This window comes from Protopterus annectens, chromosome 14.part0 (assembly GCF_019279795.1).
Source record: "Protopterus annectens isolate FY-2018-M chromosome 14.part0, PAN1.0, whole genome shotgun sequence".
NCBI classification, from domain to species: Eukaryota; Metazoa; Chordata; order Ceratodontiformes; family Protopteridae; genus Protopterus; species Protopterus annectens.
In genome coordinates this window covers 268,896,038-268,920,197 of record NC_056748.1, presented here as the reverse complement: position 1 = coordinate 268,920,197, position 24,160 = coordinate 268,896,038, and the positions used below count along the sequence as shown (strand labels likewise).

Here is a 24,160-nt window from a genome sequence, read left to right as displayed (position 1 = left end):
CTGGTAAGGTCGAATAGAGAGCCTTGTCCTTCTGTACAGTATAGGGGGGTCTAGTGCTAGGGTTTATAAGTGCTTGCTATGAGTTTTGAGCAAGTGCCGGGCTGAGAAATGAATGGCTTGAGTGCTTAAGTTGAAAGTTTGTCTAGTTCCAAGAGGAAAATTGAAGAGGAAACTTTGTAAAGCCGGGAATAGTTATACCCTAGGCTAACCGGCGCTGCCCGGTGCACAAAACTGGGCAAATGCGTTTTTTGTAGCAGGGAAATGAAAGAGATAGAAATTAGCCCAAAATGGCCAATAAACTACTAATTTCTGGGCTGAAACCACTTCTCCAGGGACGGATAGGCTGCTCAAATCTCCCCTCTCTCACAGGTGAACAGAGAAACTTCCTTCTATCCAAGTAAGGAATGGGGAAACACAGAGGTTTGTAACACAGCTCTGAATTCAGCACTAACCTGAAAACTGGACTATACTAGGTTAGAAAGGCGAGAAACAATTTTTTTTTTTCAGAAAATAAAGCAGATACAATCAAAAAAACACTTTAAATGCACAGAAAAGGATGCTTATTGCTATATATCTCAGCTCAGAGTTGTAGTCAATGCCCCTAGTAATAAAGTAGGAAGAAACACAAATACAGTAAAAGCAGATAAATAAAATACAATTTTTTTATATATATAAAACAATGGAAAACAAACAAACTGATTTAAACAAGTTACCCAATTAACCAGAAAAAAGCTCAAAACTGAGCCCTGTTCCTGCAGTCTTCAATCAGACAAGTTCTAGCTGCACACTCTCACTACTAGGGTGCAGGGGAACCTTCTCCAAAAAAAGATGGCCTGGATCAGTGCTCAGGTTATACAAACAAAGCTAGATTTAGCAGGCCTGAATCTGGTCCTATGCTACAGCAACAAGGCACACCAATTTCAGAAAACAGATAAAAACTTTCGACTTGGTCTCATCTCAGTGTTTCCAGCTAATTACGGTACTGTACAATATTATCAATTCTTACAAAAGTTAACTGACTTTTTTTTCCATCTTTGCTCAACTTTCCAGGTGGTGCATTGCTGTGCTGATTTACAGAATCACCAATAACAAGCACATTACATATGACAATTGAGCTGGTCTTTGTAGCCTGACAGACTTAGCCAAGATACTCTGATGACTTTTGTCTGCAATGGTGGTGACATAAGACATATTAGCATGGAATGGGTAACAGTCAGTTTTGCTGAGGCTTGGCTGTATTACACCTGTCTATCGTTCCAGGCTTAGGAATTTTTTGGGGAAGTAATTTTTGCAGTATCTCAGCATAGAAAGGTTTTATGTTTGTCTTGCAGTGTGAGGAGTTTACATATAGTCTGTGTGAGAGGTTTGCCTCCAGTTGTAATAAGTATTTGCACCTCTCATATGTGGACTAATAATGAGCAAATAGCAAGTGGTTCTGAGCATGTGGCAGGTTATACACTGCCTCAAGGTACCTAATGTTAAAACTCTGGCAAATGATTGGGGCAGAGACAGACTTCTCATCTACAGACATCTGGTAATATACATTATGTTACAGAATTTGGTTACCCTTGGTACACCTAGGAGGAAGGGGAGCTGTATGACATATAAAGGGAATGAAGCAGTGCATGTAGTATAAAAACTGTGCAACAAGGTATAATATAACACAGTGCAGTAGCTGTTTGATATATAAAGGGAAAGAGGCATGACACTGCAAAACACTGCAACTTTAATACAATAGCACAATATACTACAATACAATACTGTATAATACAGTAGTACTCAATATAAGTCAATAAAGTGCAACCCAGTATGATTCACTAGTAGTGTAACACAGTATGTTATGGATCAACTGAACAGCAGGATCAGATACAACAACATAATAAACCAACAGCACTCAAGGAGTCCAGGAAATCAGAGTGACTGAGCAGCAAGCAGGAATATAATATATAGATTTATTATACACTCTCCAAGAAATGAACAACACTGTACAACAATAAAAAAGGCAAATCAGCTGCCAGTTAATTGAAGAGTAGATCTGCTCCTAGGATATGAATTATTCAACCTCCTACATGAGCATACTCTCCTGCTTTTAATCTCATAACTAATAAGACATACCCTCAAACAAATCCTAAGAAACACGAACCACTCTGACCCTACAATACAAATCCCACAATCCAAGCCACATATCTCTGACCATGCATTCTCAGTTTTTGAGCCCCAAACTGTAGGAGCCCCCCCACCTGAAATTAAAGATTCTTATTCCAAGTTCTGTTCTCTTCTAAAATCACATTAAGTTATACAAGGAGAATGAACCTATTACCCCTCAGGTTAAATCACTTAAGTCTACTTTAACTCTACTCCACTCTGACCCAACCACTAAGATTGCTTGCTCCTTTCCACATCTCTAATGTATTCTACTCTACTATTTCAAAGACGTTGATGCTTTTATACATTTTGGAAATGAATACATTACATTTACTGTGCATCTAAAGCACTGCTCTACCATCATAGTGTTTTACTGCCACTTACATGTTACTGTACTCTTGTCTATTTTGTATGTATGGTCACTTTTTGACCCAGGGCTGAGACTGAAATTGGTCAGAATTGATCAGTGCTCTAGCCAGATAAACAAATTCAAATAAATAAATATGATGATCAATGCAGTATCAATTATTAATGTATGACTGGGCTGTATGCATGCATAGCACAGCACAATAAACCAAACATGGCGGATACGACTGTCTCCAAAACTTCACGTACTACTTAATGCAGCCGACAAGATTTTCTAAGCTTCTACAAGGTGAATAATACAATAAGCAGAATATTAAGTAGTACGGGCAGGGCAGCCACGATGGTGCAGCGGTTAGCATTGCCACCTCACAGCAAAAGGTTCTCCGGTTCAATCCTTGGCTGGGGTGCCTTCTGTGTGGAGTCTGCATGCCCTCCCTATGGTCATGTTGGTTTCCTCCTGGTGCTCCGGTTTCCTCTCACATCCCAAAGACATGCTGTAGGTGGATTGGACACTCTAAATTGACCCTAGGTGTGAATGTGTGTGTGTGATCCTTCTGTGGAAGGTTGGGCACCGGGCTGGCAACTCGACACCGTAAAATTCCACTGCCAATCATGAGCGGACAGGTGATCCGCTGTAGCGATCCCTAACAGGGAAAAGCCAAAAGAAGAAGAATTAAGTACTACGGGCAAGGGTTCTACAACACAGTACTCAGTGTCTACAGCAGACTCAGATGCCACAGTGATAAGTACAGTGAAGCAATGTAGAACTAATGCAACAAGGTAAGGGATACAACCACAGCAAGGCTGCAGTACAGCAGGCAGTAAATAATCAGCCTCAGCAAGTACACAATATAGCAGGACATGACAAAATTATCTCAGGGCAGTCAGGGGTTTAGAGGAATAGGAAAGCTATCAAGATGAGCAGTTACTACTGTCATATGACATCCAGCACTGTGCTGCATATTCTGCAAACTTACTGCACTAAGCACAGCACTTCTCAGTAGTGGTTGTGGTACTGCTTTTTCAGTGAAATCTGGTAGCAAAGCTCTAGGAAGGTTGGTTGCATTACAACCCAACAGCAAAGCTGCAGAACTAACAAACACAAAAGCAGACAGGCCAATAAAAAGTTTGCATTCTGATGTAACCAATAGTAACACAAGTCAGAAACAGCAGCAGTAGCCCTGTTCTGTCAATAGAGTGGAGCCAGATCGACTAGTTTCAGATGCAAAATTACCACAGCACAAAACAGAGCTTTTAAATCAGTATCAACACAGTAAAATATAAGTGAGACATGTTATTTCCCAGATGCTGTGAGAACTGTTTTCCTATTTTCATTATCAATGCCCTAGCTTTATAGTTTTCTAAACTGTTTTATGAGCAGAATGCCATATGTATAAATGTCACTGATGTCCCACTCACCAGGCTAGACAAGGAGAAGGTTACTGTCAGCTGCCTGTCGGGTGCCAGGATCCGCCACATAACCCACGCACTCAGGTCACTCCACAACAAGTACAAATATGACTCTGTCATTGTCCATGTTGGTGTGAATGACCTGAGACGTACCTCCCTGGACTACATGAAAAGAGACATGGAAGAGCTCTCTGATCTTGTAGCCCAGGCAGGTATGACGCTAGCCCTGAGTAGCATTCTGCCATCGCCCAGAATGATACCACAGTACAAGGACAAAATGATTGACTTCAACAATTGGCTAAGCTTCTGGTGTCATTCTAAGGGGATCCAGTATCTGTCTGCTTGGGATGATATGGTTGGCAGACCACGATGCTTTGCCACAGATGGCCTGCACCTGTTGCCCCTGGGATTCCAGATACTGGCTAAGGCTCTTGCTGCCCCTATAGTGCCTTTCTTAGGCAGGGTTCAAATAACAAATTCACCACCATAACAGGAACAGGCAAGCAAAAACTGAGGGTAATGCTACTCAATGCTAGAAGTCTAAATCTCAAAATGCACTCACTCGAGGCACTCCTTAAAATGGAGAACATCGATATCTGTGCAGTGACTGAGACCTGTTTCAAGGCTCCAGAGAGCACTCCTGCACTACCAGGCTATAACTCATACTACACTTTTCGGCCATGTAACCTGGACCAAAACACCAAAGGCGGAGGTGTGTCCATATTCATTAAGGATATCCACACCTCCAAGCTAGTTGCTCAGCATAATGCATCCGAGGTTATCCAAGTGCAACTAACTCTGGGCAAAACTGCAATCCAAATTGTAGCTTGCTACAGATCCCCCACCATGCCCCGGGATTCCCACTCCTCTTTTCTTGATGTACTGGAAAATATTAGGGTTCAACCAGACACCCTAATAATGGGCGACTTCAACTACCCCACCATTAACTGGGAAAACTACTATTGTACCAACTCCTTAGCTCAACGCTTTCTGGAATTCATAAACTCCAATGCCCTAGATCAACTTATCCACACCCCCACCAGGGGCAAAAATATCCTAGACCTAGTCATTACCAACATGAGTGACCGGTGTTCCACACCTGAAGTCAACTCCTCGTTGGTCTGATCCGACCATAAGCTTATCACCCTTGATATCCACATCCCGCCCCCACCCCCCATTAAGAAAACCACAGTAAAACATTTCTCCAAAGCCAACTTCATGCTTCTTAAGACAGAAGTAGTAAACTTCATGACACCCATGCAGATGGACAATACAGTTACAACTGCTGAATCCTACACAAATGCACTCTATAAGCACTTACATGAGTGCATGGATCGTGCTATCCCAAACAGAACCAAGATGCTATCCTCCAAAAAAAGGAAGCCAATCTGGTGGTCCCCTGCCATAAACAAACTGTACAACAGAAGGAAGAAACTGTTGCAAAAGAGAGTAATATCCCATGAGTGGAGGAGCCCCTGGTCAACCTCAGTATGAAGCTGACATCCCTTATAAGATCCTCAAAAGCTAGCTACGAAAACAAAATTGCCACTACATCCAAGGACAACCACAAAGCATTCTATAGCTATGTCAAGAATCTAGATGGCAACACCCAGATCTGCTCTGAGTTACAGCACAAAGGCACAAAAATTACAGAACCAACTGATATTGCCAACATCCTGGCAGATCGGTTCAGTGCTAACTTTACCCCCCTCTCACCCCCTAAAGGGCCCATATCTATACAGGAAGAATGCAGAGTCCCTGTAATCACAACTATTCAGGTAAAAGCCGCACTCTCTAAAGCCAAAAACACAGCATCCATGGGACTGGACAACATCCCAGGTTGCGTTTTACATGAACTTCAGAACAAACTGGCTCCCCACTTAAGCACCATGTTCAATAATAGCCTAGCATCAAGCTTTGTGCCAACTGAATGGTGCACAGCAACAGTTATCCCACTCCACAAAGGGGGAGCCACCACTGATCCCAGGAACTATCGACCTGTTAGCCTGACAAGCCTGGTCTGCAAGGCCATGGAACGTATCATCATGGAACTCATAAACAAAGACATAGGTAACCTCCAAACTCTGGATCCCACCCAGTTCGGGTTTGTGAAAGGCAGATCATGCCTCCTGAACCTGATCGACTTCTTTGAGGCAGTCACCAAAGCCGTGGATGAGGGTAAGGTGGTTCACACAGCCTATCTTGACCTCGCCAAGGCTTTCGACACCATCCCCCATTCTGAAATTATAGCTAAACTCACTAAACTAGATATAAATCCCTACATCACAAGATGGGTTGCCAAATGGCTCACTGACAGAACCCACACTGTAAAAGTTGCAGACTCCAAATCTGACCTCAAAGCAGTGACAAGTGGAGTACCACAGGGTTCCGTCCTGGGACCTCTCCTGTTTGGTATCTACTTCTCTGAAGTACAGGCTAACACAGAAGGCCTCTGGCTAATGAAGTTCGCAGATGACTACAAACTAGGAGCCATAGTCAAGTCCCCAAATGATGTGGACATCCTACAGAAGGGCCTCACTGAGACAGATGCCTGGTGTCAGAGGCATGGCCTCAAGCTCAATGCCAAAAAGTGCAGTGTCATCCCCTTTGGTAAAAACTCTGTACCCATGAACTACAACATAGGCAGCAATCTACTTAACACCAAATCCATGATAAGAGACCTTGAGACTCAGGTGGACAATAGTCTCTCCTTAGCTTCACATCCACTCTTCAGCAACCCCCAGCTAAATACCAGCTACATCATTTGCGTGGATATTGCCTATCAGTCCCTGACACATTAAAAGAAGGAAAATAAACTCATGTGGTAAAGAACATCCTTCCCCTGGACTACCTTCATCCAAGGCTTCACATCCACTCTTCAGGAACCCCAGCTAAATACCAACCACATCATTTGCGTGGATATTGCCTATCAGTCCCTGACACCTTAAAAGAAGGAAAATAAACTCATGTATGTGCTCTCTGTCTGTATGTTAAACTGTTAAAAACTACTCCCCTTAAACTAAGAGCTAAGCACCACCAGGACCAACCAACCTGCCTCCTGCTTCTTTCCCCCTTCTCCTACTCTACTTGTAACACTCCTTAGCTTCACCACTTTCTTCTAATCTTCTTTTATTTCCCTAACTATACTGACCTTGCCAGCCTGCCTAGACTCTGTCTATACTATTCATTTAAAGCCTTATCTACCTTGGGACTTACCTGAGCTCTTTCCCACATTGTTTTTTGCGAATACTCCTTAGAACAAGCTGAACCCTGCTCCGTTCACCCTGCGGGCTCACTTTGCTCCCCTACCCTACTCCCAAATTCCACCCACCCCCAGTGCCCCTAAACTTATACTTCTTGGTCACACCCTCCTCTCCCACCAACAAATCACAAACTCCCACCTTCAGATACAATTAGCACCACACCTTATTACTGTACCTAAGCAAGTACAACTCTAACTACTTAATACTTTTCCTCCTAGCCTTACCACTCAAACCTTGTCTATTACAGCTTTTACCTCTCCTAGCTATCTTTAATACCCTGCAACCAACTGTTCTCACCATGTCTACCACAACTATGTCAATACTTGTGAAACTACTACTTACTGCCACACTACTATCTTTTATAACCTCAGCCTATCACTTAACCTCCTTTGAGCACCTACATTACTCTCAGTTTCACTACCCAACTAAACAAACATCTTTTCATATACTCATCTCTCCAAATAATATAAATATAATATCTACATTTAGCTACCTACTTGCAAAGTTTCACAGACTATCCCACATTAAATACTATAATCCCTCAACCAAGAAATATAATTTTCTAATAAGTAATCTACATTATGCACTGTACATTCTAAAAAATCATATCCAGCCTACCCAGACCCTGCAAATGTCTTACCTACTGATCCTTATACCTCCAATCCCTCTATCCCACCGAGCCCCATTAAACTCCCCAACTCTCTTCTGATAGCACATCTCAATATCCAAAGCATCAACAATAAAGTTCCTCATCTCCATTCTCTCTTAGACATATACTTTTTTGACATTTTATGTTTAACAGAAACTTGGTTAAAACCACAAACTCAAGATAATGAGGTTATCCCACCAGGATATAATATATTAAGAAATGACTGAACAAAAAGAAAGGGAGGGGGAGTAGCAATTCTTTTCAAAGAAGGGCTACAAGTTACTACCTCACCTTATACCCCACCTAAGGACAATAATGCAGAAATCCTTATTTCCAAGATTCAGCTTAATTCTAATAAAGCCATAAATATCTTATGCATTTATCTACCTCCTGGAAATAATATTAGCACCTTAGAGAATATTCTTAGCTGGGTCACAGCAACCTTCCCACAAGAAACTCTAATCCTAGGTGACGTCAATATAGATTGGAAGTGCATCAATACTGAGCATCCTACTTCTCATATTAACCTTCATGGCTTCTCTCAGACCATTACCTCCCCAACTAGAATTAACAAACCAAACCAAAAAGAGAGCACCTTAGATTGGATTCTGATTAATAATCACCACCAAACATACAAAGTAGGCACCTTCCCTGATGATGTAAGTGACCATTGCTTAACCTATATACTTAGGCAAAAAATAGAGATCTCCCACCCAACATCATATAGGACTTTACGTTCCAACAAGCATTTTAACCAAGAACTATTTCTGAGCGAACTTAGTGCCTGTAACCGGACTTGTCTAAAAACCCTCCCATTAGAAGAGGCTGTCCAATACTTTAACTCTAAATTCTTAACTATCCTAGACCAACATGCACCTATATGTAATATAAGAATTAGGTCAAAACCAGCCCCATGGCTCATCAAAGATACCTGGCAAATAATCCTACTTAGAAATAAAGCCTGGACTAGGTGACGAACTACCAAAAGCTCATCTGCTCAACAGACATTTAGACAAATAAGAAATGCTACTAAAGAAGCCATTCTCTTAGACAAAAAAAAACTTTTACTACAAAATACAGCAAACACACCAAAATAACCCTCAAAGATTCTGGGCATATATCAATAGGCTCCTATATCCAGGACACTGCAGTACACCAACACCAATAGGAGCTAACCATGAGACTCCCATCCAAACTGCTAATGAATTTAACTCCTTCTTCACAGATGCCATCCAAACTCTAGCAAGTCAGCTTTCTCCTGACACCTCCAGCATTCCCACCCCTATAACAAGCACTCTTCCTACCTTCCTATTACAACCTATATCTACTAACTTTATTTTCAAACTCCTAGAAAAACTGAAGCCTTGTACCCCTTCCGCTGACCAAATCCCAGCTTAATACCTGCAAAAAGCAGCCAAAGCAGTTGCTTATCCTGTATCCATCCTGATAAACAGAACCATTAAAGAAGGATATATCCCTACCAGTTGGAAAGTCTCACACATTATCCCCCTACACAAAGGTGGCAACTCCAATGAATATTCTAACTATAGACCCATAGCCCTTCTATCCCCCTTAGGAAAAATAATGGAAAAATGCATTCACCATCAGCTAATAGGCCATCTAACTCAACACAACTTACTAGCTAAGGGCCAACATGGCTTTAGACCATTCCATAGTACCACTACTGCCCTCCTATCCTTTACAGACACCATTAATAGAAACCACAATAACAATTTACTCTCTTCAGCACTATTTATTGATCTTTCAAAGGCTTTTGATATGGTAAACCACACATTGCTTATCAATATTCTCAAATCGCTTTCCCTGGATACTCAATCTATAAAGTGGTTTACTTCCTACCTGAGCAATAGGCAACAAGCAGTGCACTGGGAAAATAATCTATCATCCCACCTGCCAGTCACACTGGGATTTCCCCAAGGCTCCATTCTAGGTCCTCTCTTATTTTCAATTTTTATTAATGATCTCTACTTGGCTAATCCCAATGCAACTTGTATACAATATGCAGATGATTCTACATTAATCTGCACAGCTAAATCTGCTTCTGGACTGCAATGCCAAACCCAGAAAGTATTTAGCATAGTTGAGACATGGTTCTTAAAGCGCTGCATCCTATTGAATCCCAAAAAAACAAAGCTCCTGCTCTTTACTCCTACTTGTAGGTCCACACCAATAGATATCTCAGTCATTTCTAACAATGGTACCCTCATATACCCATACTCTACCAACAAACTCCTTGGTATTACAATAGACAACAACCTAAACTTCAACACCCACATTAACAACACTATAAAATCAGTTAACAGAAAAAATGGGCTGCCTGTAGAGTCAAACCCTTCCTTACTCCAATAGCAAGAACTACCATTGCCCATTCCCATTTAATCTCTACTCTACTCTATGCCTCACCAATATACACTAACCTATCCAAAAAGAATCTTTTCAAACGTGCTACCTCTTATCATAATATTGCCAGATTTGCCACTGGTAAACCCTTCAGAACCCATCACTGTCAGAATCTCAAGCAACTCGGATGGCTTGAACTTCAAAACCAGCTTCAACTCAACCAACTTACAATTGCCCATAAGGTCCTTTACCAGCCAAACAATACTCCAATACTCCCAGACCTCATAACCCCCTACAAAATTCTTAATGCCTTGCGTTCTTCAAATAAACTCCTAGTTAACATCAGCAAGTCTTACAACATGGCCGGGGACTCTCTATTCTCAAACACAACTGGGAAAAACTGGAACCTTCTACCTATTGAACTTACTTCCCTTCCTTCCTTACCACTCTTCAAGCAAAAACTTAAAACCTTCCTCAAAACACACTGGTTGTGCCCTTGTACCAACCCTGACTAAACTATCATTAATGCTACTCATATCTTTTCTAGCTGTTTCTCTCTCCACTAATTTAATCTTCTGTAGTGCAATAGTAAGCATCTAGTAAGAACCTGGATACTATTTTTTTAGCCACTAGCATATTTATATTATCTTGCTCTAAACTTTGTATATAGTTTTATGTTATTTACTGTTAAATGTATAAAATATCTTCTATATCTACTTTGTGTTTTTTTGTAACAATTACTTATTGTCTGTTTGTATCAGTCTTGGAGCTTTTCTCCCTGGGCCTCTACTGAAAATGGACATATATCCAGCTAGACTAGCCCAGTCAACAAATGTAAAATAAATAAATAGTCACATCACCACAGTAGTCAGGAAGTCCTTCTACATGGCACACCTCATCATAAAAGGGTTCTCATCCAGGAAAAAAGAGGTCATTGTTCCCCTCTACTCGTCACTCATTAGACCCATTATAGAGTACAACGCCCCTTTTGGAATGTACCTCACAAGACATCTGCAGCAGCAACAAAGGCCACAGAAGTACCTCACAAAGAGGATTACTGGCCTCAAACAAATGCCCTACACTGACCGCCTCAAAAAACTCCAGCTTTACTCCGTAGCATATCGCCTACTCTGAGGTGATCTCTGCCTAACATATAAAGCTATGTCAAACCCAAATCTGTTGGACATGCTACACCTAAAGAAATCCCAATCCCTCCAAGCTACATGCTCTAGGGACCTAAACCTTGTCACCACAATAAACAGGACATGCTGGATGGATAGATTCCTGTCCCAGAGACTTCCTATACTCTGGAACAAGCTGCCCATCTATGTCAAGCAAAGTTCTTCATTAGCACTCTTCAAGAAAAATCTTGATGAGTGGATGGGAAATAGGAAATACACCCTGGGGATCACTTCTGTGTCTCTGCTCGACAGTGACACAGGAAAATAACTTTCTTGGGTGGCGTAAGCCATGGAACCTTGCTGGCTAGGCTTACGTTGGCCCTTGGGCCGATAGCCTAGTACCTACCTATATTGGTGACTTTATTACAATTGTGAGCTGGTGATCATTTTCTACTATATTATTTATTTTAAATTTTGTTCTGAGCTGGTACTTCACTAAGCAAATTTAAATAAATAAAAAATAAGTATTTTGACTTGATACATAATACCTGCATATAGTTCATGTGCATTGGTAACAGAGAACACTGGACAGTGCGGAACACATATTCCAGAATACAGATATTGTTTTTCTGTCATTTGTGTGTGTGTATATATATATATATATATATATATATATATATATATATATATATATATATATATATATGTGAGTGTGTGTGTGTGTGTGTGTGTGTGAATGCATATGCTGGTTTCCCTCTGATATTTCCATGTAGTTTTTTTTTTTTCTGTTATAACAAGTGATAAAGACAATGCTCCACTACAGTTAATTAAAACTGTGATACCTTCTTTATGAAATAAATAAATTAAGTATTACTAATTTTGTGCATGCTGAAAGGGACACTCTTTAATGTTTTCTGTTTCCTATAACCCAGTGAGTACCATTTAAAATATTTCTCTAAATAAATTAAAAGTAATCATAAGATTTACTACAAAGAAAGGAAATTATAATTTAAGTAAAAAGAAATACAGATCATACATTAACATAAAAATAACCAAAATGACTACATAGTTAGTGTATTACAGTAAAATAATTCCTTTACTTAAAGTGATTTATTACAGTTTTTTTTTAGGTGTTCTGCTTTTGTTTTGCATATGTTGCAATAATAGCATCACTTACCATAGTAGCAACTGTTATTTGCAATTTTTGGTGGAGTTATTTATTCCCAACTAAACTGTGAAGACAGAACTTCTGCTGGCATTCTGAAATTGTATTTTTCTGAAACTCTGCTCACCAGCATAATGTCATGTTAAGTTAACAGTGTAAGAGTAGAACTGGAAATATTGAAGAATGGCAGGCTTTTCCTGAGCTTCAATTTGACAGGACCAAAACACTGCAAATGCATTCACTTTCAGTTTTGTAATCTAATCAATATTACACTGGGCGTTTTAGTGTTTTATATAGCACTACTTTTCAAGGAGTTGTAGTTAAGCTTGTTCAGTGGTGAAGTAGGCTGTATCTGTGTGCTCTCCCGCTGTCAGTATCATGCTTGTTGCAGTTCATTTTTAAAAATGGTAAAAACAGTGTATTTTGTTTCTGTGGAAATGCTTACTCATTAATGGATTGGTTTCAGACATCCATGCCAAGATAGGATGTAAGTTAGGGTGTACATACCTCTCAACTGTCCATAACAGTGTAGAATGTCCCTGATTGGGTTTTCACTTACACAACTTTAACACAGTACCATTGCATACTTCATACATGACTTCCATGTGTACATCGCAGTCTATCTCTGTGACCTATTCCCAACACTATCATTATTTCTTCCTCTGTCACCCACCAAATAGTTTCAGGAAAAAGCCTTTTTCTCTTGTGTACGATACTACATAAACCTTAGCATATGTTCTGTCCTCAAATGGAATAGATACGGAGGGACACGCCTCGCCGTATAACAGTTTTCATTCATCCCGGCCACACTTCACCCCCATTGGTCCATTGGTTTAGGTACTGATCACTCTCATTTGTCCTACCTGTATTTTAATTAGCCCCGCTCTGGATGAATGCTCATAGGTCCCAGCTGCACTTCACTGCTGCACTTGGTTCTAACTGCACTGTAACAAAGTTGTACTTGCCTATTTAATCTGTTGTAATATCATCATCATCTTTCGGCTTTTCCCATTAGGGGTCGCCACAGCGGATCATCTCTTTCCATTTCTTCCTATCCTCTGCATCTTGCTCTTCACACCAACCGCCTGCATGTCCTCTCTCACCACGTCCATAAACCTTATCTTAGGCCTTCCTCTTTTCCTCTTACCTGGCAGCTCCATCCTTAGCATCTTTTTCCCAATATACCCATAATCCCTCCTCAGCACATGTCCAAACCAATGCAATCTTGTCTCTCTTGCTTTGTCTCCAAACTGTCCAACATGAGCTGACCCTCTAATATACTGATTCCTAATCCTATCCATCCTAGTCACACCGAGTGCAAATCTTAACATCTTTAACTCTGCCACATCCAGCTCTGACTCCTGCCTTTTTGTCAATGCCACTGTCTCCAACCCATATAACATAGCTGGTCTCACTACCCTCTTGTGGACCTTCCCTTTCACTCTTACTGGTACCCGTCTGTCACAAATCACTCCTGACACTCTTCTCCACCCATTCCACCCTGCCTGTACTCTCTTCTTCACCTCTCTTCCACATTCACCATTACTCTGAACTGTTGATCCCAAGTACTTAAACTCGTCCACCTTTACCAACTCTACTCCCTGCATCCTCACCATTCCTCTACCCTCCCTCTCATTTACACACATATATTCTGTCTTAGCCCTGCTGACCTTCATTCCTCTGCTCTCTAGAGCATATCTCCACCTCTCCAGAGTCTCCTCAACCTGATTCCTACTCTCACTACAGATCACAATGTCATCTGCAAACATCATAGTCTACAGGGCCTCCAGTCTGATCTCATCTGTCAACCTGTCCATCACCACTGCAAATAAGAAAGGACTCAGAGCTGATCCTTGATGTAATCCCACCTCCACGGTAAACGGATCTGTCACTCCCACTGCAGTCCTTACCACTGTCACACTACCCTCGTACATATCCTGTACCACTCTTACATACTTCTCTCCCACTCCCGACTTCCTCATACAATACCACAATCTGTTGTAATATGCTGCAATGTAATTCTGATGAAGTTTAAGTAAATGAAGTGAACAAAAGTGCTCAATGATTACTACCAAGCTGGCCTCACAGCCTTTCTTTCACTGATCCTAGAATTTTTGTCATTCTTTACTATACTATGTAACCTGTCTTATAGTTTCATGCTAAATTTTCTTCATAAATAAATAAATAAAAAGAAACAATTCACTTTACGTACAGAACTGAACAATACACCAAATGTCATTCCTGTTCCCAACAGCAAATATGTGTGTGTGTGTGTGTGTGTGTGTGTGTGTGTGTGTGTGTGTGTGTGTGTGTGTGTGTAACAATGTATGACACAGCTGCTGTGGAGATAGTTACAGATCTCATTACTAATTTCATATTCATAGCTAATTTTCAGACAAATCATTACCATTCACTAACTTACTCCCCTTCATTCCAAACATTAGCAAAAACAATAATGCACCACTGTGAACCAACAGTGATAACAGTAAGTTCAACCACAAAATGAAAGTAATGCAGTCACCAGTATAGAAAAAATATATATACTTCATTTACTAATCACCAGCTAAAAAAATTAACTATAACCTAGCAGAACCTATACTATTCATGATTTCCCAAATGTATTTTATTTTACTTTATTTATTGCTTTTGTTGACCGGGAATGTCTGTCTGGATGGAAAATCCCTTTTCAGCATCGGCTCAGGGATAAAAGCTCCACAAGATACAGAGAGAAAGTAATTTACATATATACATAGTGTGATGAATCATTCAGCATACAACAATGAGGGAAAAAAAAAAGAGACTATTTCATCATACAATAGTGACACAACAAAAACATTGACAAGATACATAAAAATAGTCAGTATACAAAGATATTATAATCATAATACAGGCAATGCAATAATATGAAAACCCATTTAAAGGTAGATCAGAATGTGTGTTACACTAACAAAGTTAAGACCCACAGTATTTGTAATAGGACATAGGACAGTGGTAAAGTAAATTTTCGTAACAATGTAAAGTAAACAGTTTATGTTTCCAAACAGACATAACAATACAGGATAAGATACAAGATTACTGGATAAATAGTCATTTTAGACCAGCATTTCACTATGGCATAGAGCCTTATCAACATTGTTGTCATGTGAACCTCCTGCTGAACTCAAATAAGGGTAATCATTGTAAGGATTTAGAATTCCATCAGAAGTTAAGCCAATAACTTTGACATCAGCACTTTCACTATAAAAAACATGCCAGTCCTCAGAACTGATTTCAAGCACAGAACTGATAGCTTTAGAAGGCATTCTGCAGAGAATTACAAGGAGGTAGGGCATCATATATTTTTCTATGAATACTATGAACCATAACTATGCAATTTTGTTTGTTTTGTGGAGCTTTTCTCCCCAGGCCTCTGCTGAAAAAGGGCACTAGCTCAGTCAGACTTTCCCAGTCAATAACAGTCAAATAAAATAAATAACAGCATTTTAAAAAATAATAATAACAGAAAAAAGATAAAAATGATTGCAAGTCATGACATGATTAATGAGAACTACATGGGGAGGCATTACAACACTAAAACCACAAAAGTTCTAATAATGACAAATTACTTTAACTTTTCCTTACATTGAACGTTGCCTCCAGTCAAGTGTTATCTTAAGCACCAGAACCTTCCTCTGTGAGGTATTGTTCTTTACATAATAATTTTTCACCTCCGAAAAAGTTTTATAGTTGATGAAAAGCTTGAACCCGTTTCTTTAGGAACTATCCACAGTATATGTATTGATATGAACACTACCATTACATTTCTACAGAGCCATGAATTAACAGATAAAAAAGTAATGTGCTACATGTGGGAAAATATGAAAACTGCAAATGAGAGCTCAGTGGGGAAGCGTGGTAGGAAACGAAGATGCCGCTTGATGACATATTGAATGTCCACAAATTTTTATTAGACACATTTTTTCACAACTGAATGTACCACTTCCAAAAACGATATTACTTACTTCTTACTAGGAGTTTAAAAACTGCAATCACTTTCCTAACAGATGTTACTAGCATGACAGTGGTTGGCTGATTCCAGTTTTTATAAGATGGTTGTTCTTGGAGGATGCTACAAAAATCCCACAGTCATGGGCAGCCAAAATACAACTGTGCAAATTGAGGTGTCTTTTACGGTAAAAGCAAAATACAACAGGATGAGAGAGGTACATGAAGAGGAAAAATGGGTTTTGGCATGTATGATGTTTATGGCAAGACTGATGTCATTAAATCTGATAAAAATGGATGCTGCAACACTTCTACTCACCAGTTAAAAACATACTCAAATGTATATTGAAATACATTCTGACCAGTTAGCAGCATACTGCAGGATATAGGACATACCAATGAAGAATTACAAACATAGGACTGTGAAGCACAGTGAGAATTTTGTTGACTCAGATACAGCAGGACATATGAATCATGTCAAGGCATTATGGTCCAAGGCAAAGAAACCGTTGTGACATAGGAACATAGGAATGGTGCAAAGTACAAAACAGTTCTGTTCCACCTGTTCCAATTTATGAGGTTTGAAATATAGTGAAGATCAAAGAAAGATGCATTTAAAACTATTTTACTGCACATTAAAATTTTTCAAACTGAAGAAAAAGGAAGGACTGAGTGAGATATTCATTTTATTGCATAAATTCCATAGCATCAAGTTTTAAAATACTGTCAGGTATGTGCTATTTAAAAATAAACGTACTGATGTTAACATATTTATTTTGTTTTATAAACTCAATAACATTTATTTGTAAAATACTACTAAGTATGTATTATTCAAAAATACACGTAGTGATGATTTTGCACATTAGATTGTAGTATTTATGTACATTGACAACATCTAATAGTAAATACTGTAGTAATAAATTGCTCGTATAATTTAGTCTCACTACTCAACCTAACAGTTAATGATAAACCCTGATATTATGTTACTGCTAATTATATACAATAAACATTTAATGCATTTTTTATTTAAATGTGGTTTTATTGTATGCCTTATGTTAATGTATCACATCTTAAAATATATTTAAAACTACTATATGTTTGCAAATTTAACTTCTATTTATTTATTCTTTTCACTGAAAAATGTCCCACTTTACAAATGAATGTATATATTGAATACTATACTCTGCTTGATTATACATTGCACTGTGCTTGTTCATTATAATGTTTGCATAGAGTTTTTTTTTCTATGCAATTAGTCTGAACTACTTTGTTATTGCTTACTTTCTGTATTTTGTGCTTGTGAAATGTTTTTTATTTCATCCGAGCTGTGCCAGAAATTCATCAATATCGATTGGTACATCACCCTGATAAACAAATATAAATAAATAAATGGTTCGTAGGTTAATGCTAGGCAATCAGTCTAAAGGCAATTCAAGCCTAGCCAATAACCAGTGACCAGTGGTTAGAATGAAAATGTGTGTGAGGTGAAGGCAACCACTACACCAACCTTGGCCCTTTAAACTAAAAATGTCTTCTCTAGAGTTAAAGAGTGATGGCATTTTTGGCTACACTAAAAGGTGAAAAAATGGAGTGTTACAAATTTATATTATTATTTTATGACACTAATATATACACAGAAAAGATATACTATACTGTTTTCACCATTACTAAAGCCACGTTCAAGATCCAAAACAAAGTAATTTCTATCATACAGTATCGATTAGCTAAGAGTAACCAAATTTTCTTTGGATTTTTCATGGTCTTGACAGTTTGAAAATAGTTGTTTATTCTCAACATGGATAAAGGAAACCTTTCAGGAAAGCTCTGCAATGACCCTACTAAAGCTTTTGACTTTATTGACTACTTTCTCATCCTTCACTCACTCCAAGAAATTGGAGTTAGCTTCAACACTGTTGTCTGGTTCCAAGATTTCTTAAATAGGTATTTCAGAGTAAAAATTGGCTCATTAATGCAAAATGTAGCACCCTTAACCATAGGTGTGTCCGAAGTCTCCATACTCACCACACTGTTTTCAGTTTTTAGTAACAAACTACCCACTGACCTTACTATCACTCTATTCTGCATCCCTTACATTCACCTATTCAAACCCAGCTTTAGTCTGACATCTACTCTTTTACTTGTTGGCTAAACAGCCATAAACTATTCCTAAACCCATCCATAACAAAATAAAAATCTCAATATTGCAGATCTCAAAGGTATCCAAATAGAAACAACCATATCCTTTAAATACTTGGGTTTATGGCTGGACCAGCTCCTTAATTTCCATAACTACATTAAAAAACACCAGAAAAAAGATCAACTACCTTTTATTCTGGTCCCGTAAAATATCTCCCTTTCTCTCCATATTAGCAAGAGCTGCAATAGACAAAGGAGTCCTTGCTCAACTAGAATAGCATAGCCAAAGCCTCTAAAAAAAACACATCTGCTCTACAGGCCATTGAAAACAAAATATGAGGATTCTTTTCAAACTACCTGTCTGAAACGCCATTGCAGACTATCTTCCAAATGTAGATGGCTGTCAAGAGTCGAGCAATTCCTATGGTCTCTCACCATGGCGGTGAATTTGTCATTTGAACCTTGCCTAAAAAAGGCATCATAGGGGCAGCTAGACCCTTAGCCAGTATCCGGAATCCCAGGGGCGACAGGTGCAGGCCATCTCTGGCAAAGCATTGTGGTCTGTTGACCACGTCGTCCCAGGCAGATACTGGATCCCCTTAGAATGACACCAGAAGCTTAGCTAATTGTTGAAGTCAATCATTTTTTCCTTGTACTGCGGTATCATTCTGGGAGATGGCAGGATGCTTCTCAGGGCTAGGGTCATACCTGCCTGGGCTACAAGATCGGAGAGCTCTTCCATGTCTCTTTACATGTAGTCCAGGGAGGTACGTCTCAGGTCATTCACACCATCATGGCTAACAAAGTTCGCAGATGACTGCAAACTAGGAGCCATATTTGAGTCCCCAAATGATGTGGACATCCTACAGAAGGGTCTCACTGAGACAGATGCCTGGTGTCAGAGGCATGGCCTAAAGCTCAATGTCAAAAGGTGCATTGTCATCCCCTTTATTAAAAACTCTGTACCCATGAACTACCACATAAACGGCAGTCTGCTTAATGCCAAATGTGTGATGAGACCTTGGGACCCAGGTGGACAGTAGTCTCTCCTTTAATAATCACATCGCCACAGTAGTCAGGAAATCCTTCTATGTGGCACACCTCATCACAAAAGGGTTCTCATCCAGGAAAAAAAAGAGGTCATTGTTTCCCTCTACGTGACACTCTTTAGACCCATTATAGAGTACAACGCCCCTTTTGGAATGTATCTCACAAGACATCTGCAGCAGCTGGAAAGGCCACAGAAGTACCTCACAGAGAGGATTACTGGCCTCAAACAGATGCCCTACGCTGACCATCTCAAAAAACTCCAGCTTTACTCTGTAGCATATCACCTACTCCAAGGAGATCTCTGCCTAACATATAAAGCTATGTTAAACCCAGAGCTGTTGGACATGCTACACCTAAAGAAATCACAATCCATCCGAGCTACATGCTCTAGGGACCTAAACCTTGTCACCACAATAAACAGGACATGCTGGAGGGATAGATTCCTGTCCCAGAGACTTCCTATACTCTGGAACATGCTACCCATCTATGTCAAGCAAGGTTCCTCATTAGCACTCTTCAAGAAAAATCTTGATGAGTGGATGGGAAATAGGAAATACACCCTGGGGATCACTTCTGTGGCTCTGCTCGACAGGGGCACAGGAAATTAACTTTCTTGGGTGGTGTAATCCAGGGAACCTTGTTGGATAGGCTTACTTAAGTCCTTGGGCCGATAGCCTAGTACCTACATATGAACCTACAGAGTTCAGCTACTCTTAGGTCTCTTCTTTTCAGACCATTTCATCTAACTGCCAAACTCCATAATAAAACCATCCCTTTAAACCTCTGCAACTTCTCCTGCTTGAGTCCCTCACTTGAGACCCTGCAAACCAAAATGTACTGTACCGACCACTCCTTTCCATTCTTTCTCCCAAACTCAGGCATTCCCTCAATTCCCTTACCTAAAAGAAATATTTTTCCCTAATTTCAAAGAACTCAAGACAACTCCATCAAAAATCTGACTGCAAGTGTTTTTAAGCTGAACACATCTAACTCCTCTGTCATCTACATCACTTCTACTCTGTTCTCACCTGCTTCTTACCCCCATATTTATTACTAAAATTAATCCACATTTTTTAAATATTATTTTAGTTATCTACTGGATGTTGTATCTTGTGTGATTACTCTGCATTTCTGAATCACCTCTGTTTTATTTTTTGTGAATTTTATCACCCGGGCTATGCCTGCAAATGCTCTATTGTGATCTGTGTACTACTCTGGTAAACAAACTGAAATACATTTTTTTTTTAATCTCAGTATGATTTATTATATTTGAACTGTCGGTTAACATTTATGTTTGTATAATATGGAGTCTGAAACTCAAGCATACCCCTTCATTTAATAACTCCAATCTTCAAATGATTTGCTAGAAAATCATAAACCTTACGAGAAGCGGACCAAAAATTTGGACAGTTGAGAGATACGTCTCGGGCCTCCTATGAAATGAGGGGTTTTACACCCATTCAGCCTTTCCCAGTTATTTAATCTTCTTCTTTTGGCTTTTCCCAGTTAGGGGTCGCCATAGCGGATCAACTGTCCGCTCATGATTGGCAGTGGAATTTTACGGTGTTGAGTTGCCAGCCTGGTGCCCAACCTTCCACAGAAGGCACAGACATGCACACACTCACGCCTAGGGCCAATTTAGAGTGCCCAATAGCATGTCTTTGGGATATGGGAGGAAACCAGAGCACCCGGAAAAAACCCACGCAACCACAGGGAGGACATGCAGACTCCGCAGAGAAGGCACCCCAGCCGAGGATTGTACTGGAGAACTTCTTGCTGTGAGGCGGCAACGCTAACCGCTGCACCACTGCAGCCACCCACTTTCCTGGTTATTTAATGTAAACAATAAATTGCAGATTAGTCGTTGACCCTCAAAATTATTGTTTGCACTTTCCCAGTTATTTAATGCAAACAATAAATTCGAGTGTCAACGATTAATCTGCAATTGTTTACTTAACTATCTTGTGCGTTATCACTGCATAGCTCTCAACTTTCCATCTCCAAAATGAGGAACACTCGCCTTCATAATGTGGAACAAATGGGCAAAATGTGTAACACATACTAATGGGTTACTAACAATTTCAACTAGGAAGTTCATAGGATGGTTAAAATATGCTGGTTTTACTTATAAAGAAGATCCTTTAATGAATTCATATGATTAATTTCTATTTACCATGGATTTCACTTTAAAAAATTCCTAACACTGAATGTGTCACAGACTCTTTCAATGTGGAACTTCAAGAAACATGAACTTTTTAAGACCTCAAATAAGGTACACTTGATAGGTATTTATCATCGTAACTCTCAATCTATTATCCACAAAAACAGAGACAAATAAATAATCAGCACTGGTACTATTAACTTTAAATAGGACATAATAAGAAACTATGAAATAACACGAATTTTCTGAAATAAAAAGAGATCTGTAACTCTAGTATCATCGTTTATTAAGTCCACCACTTTTTCTCCCTACTTCGCCAGTTTTTTTTTTTTTTTTGGGGGGGGGTGAGGGGTGTTATAACAAAATTCTGCATCAAAATCAGGAACAGTTGAGAAGTGATCGTGTTTACTTTCATAATGTTACAAAAGCAATATGCATATATATACGCAGCCGCACTCAGCATTCTGAGTAATAGACTTCACAGCAGTTTCCAAGTGTTCTCCGTTATTGCTCACCTACCTATCTTATTAACACATTGAAAACAACTAAGAACAACAATACTGGTTAAAATAAAACAAAACCCAACCACAATTCAGTCTGACAACATATGCAATATTAAAATTCATATTTAGCGCTTTTGAAACTGCATCATTATAATGCGACGGCACACATTTTACTTCCGCTTCCCTTCTCCCTTGACCACTGTAATGTCGTAGAGGGCAAGTCACGTGCTACGGCCTTTTTCCGTCCCACCCGGGTAGATTCTGCATTAGCACGGGGGACGTGTAGTTTAATAACTGCCGGGATCTTTAAAACTTCGTTGTCTGTATGCAAACAAAGTGTTGTGGCACAGTGTGTTCACTGAAAAGAAATCATGCCGGCCTACTTTCAGCGCCCCGAAAACGCTCTTAAGCGTGCTAACGGTAAGAACCAAGCCCGGGAATTGTAGCACTATGGAGGGTGCCATGCTTTTGTATTAAATGCCCATGTGTACAATTGTGTTAGCTTACCATATGGAAGCTGGTGGTTGGATTTTGGAAAGGGGTCAGGCTCGGTATTAGGACTTTGGTAGGGGAGCTATCAAATGTGAAAGCCCTCCCCCTTCCACTACCAGGCAGTACGTAGACCTGTATAATGTTATGCAACCCTTAATTTTGTTTTACAACTTCACTATGTCATACCTTGTAGTAGTCCAAATTGTATGTTTGGCAATGCATTTGGAAGCTAGTTTGTCACATTAAATGTAGACTTTGAAATTCCCGTCTGTTTTGTGATACTTCTGTGGTTTGACATAAACTAGTTTTTGGGCATAGGACCGATCATTGCTGATTATTATGGAAACCACGTTGAATCATTGGAACTTGGCAGTGGGATTGTAGTAAAGACTGATGTTAGTCGATTCACAGTATGCCTTAAGTTTAAAGCGATTGACATCTATTGTTTTGACAGCATATTTGAGGAGCTGGGAAAACTGAACTTTGTTGACTGCTGTATAGGATATAGTACCCCTTGCATGTTTATTGGCAAAAGTTATTTCTAGTTCTGTATTTTTCTGTGCGTATCTATAGTTCAGTAATTAACGGTGTGATATTTGGCAGTGTACTCCAAACGTTTGCAAATGTTTTGATAATTTAGCTACCTTAATTGGTATACCCTCTAACTGTGCAGCATAGCACACGCCATTTATTTCCTTATTGCACCTATTCTTTTCAATGGTACTTGCTGTCTTTTTGTTGGATTGGTGTTCAGCAGTGTAGTTTGCAGATGTAGCCACATGGTCGTGCATTTTACCAGACTGTTAAATGGCAAAAGAAAAAGGCAGATCGTTTTTTCAAAGACGTGGAAAACCACTCAGTAAACTTGGAGAGTATTAACTGTCATTTCATTTATCCCGTAATAAATTAAGTAACCTTTCTGAATTCTTTTACAGCCTGCTTAACCCTGTTGCTAGCAGACCTTTCCCTAGTAGCTGGGCAGTTTAAAGGGTCTTGTTTACTATTCTTATGGGTATAAGTGAATTGGTTCAAAGGGTGTTTTCAGCCATGACCCAAGTCATATGGCAGAGATCAGTCATATTCAGATGGAGTGCAGATAGCCACTTCATTCATATTCAGATGTAGTACAGTTACTAGTTTTACTTAACATTAGCCTTCAGTTATATGTTCCACAGTAAGTTTACATTTAATGTCATGTATTGTAGAATCCTGTAAGAGATGTAACAATTAGCCCACATTAGCATTTAATTGTAGTTACAGGTTGTCTGCAGTAGTAGCAAAAGGAAGAATATTTACCCAAGTGTATTTATATGGATTACAGGAATACAGCTGTGCATTATTGTTTGCACACTGC

General features: G+C 39.5%; 1 protein-coding gene across 2 annotated transcripts in view; it reads left to right on the top strand.

Annotated features, from left to right (window-relative positions):
• Positions 1–22,526: 22,526 nt before the first annotated feature.
• The window catches only part of EIF3A (eukaryotic translation initiation factor 3 subunit A), a 1,696,172-nt gene continuing 1,694,538 nt past the window's right edge, over positions 22,527–24,160 (top strand). For both annotated transcript variants that reach the window (XM_044055975.1, XM_044055974.1), the window contains exon 1: positions 22,527–22,734. In XM_044055975.1, the coding sequence (XP_043911910.1) occupies positions 22,686–22,734 (49 nt within the window). In that variant the 5' untranslated portion in view covers positions 22,527–22,685. The remainder of the gene's footprint in view (positions 22,735–24,160) is intronic.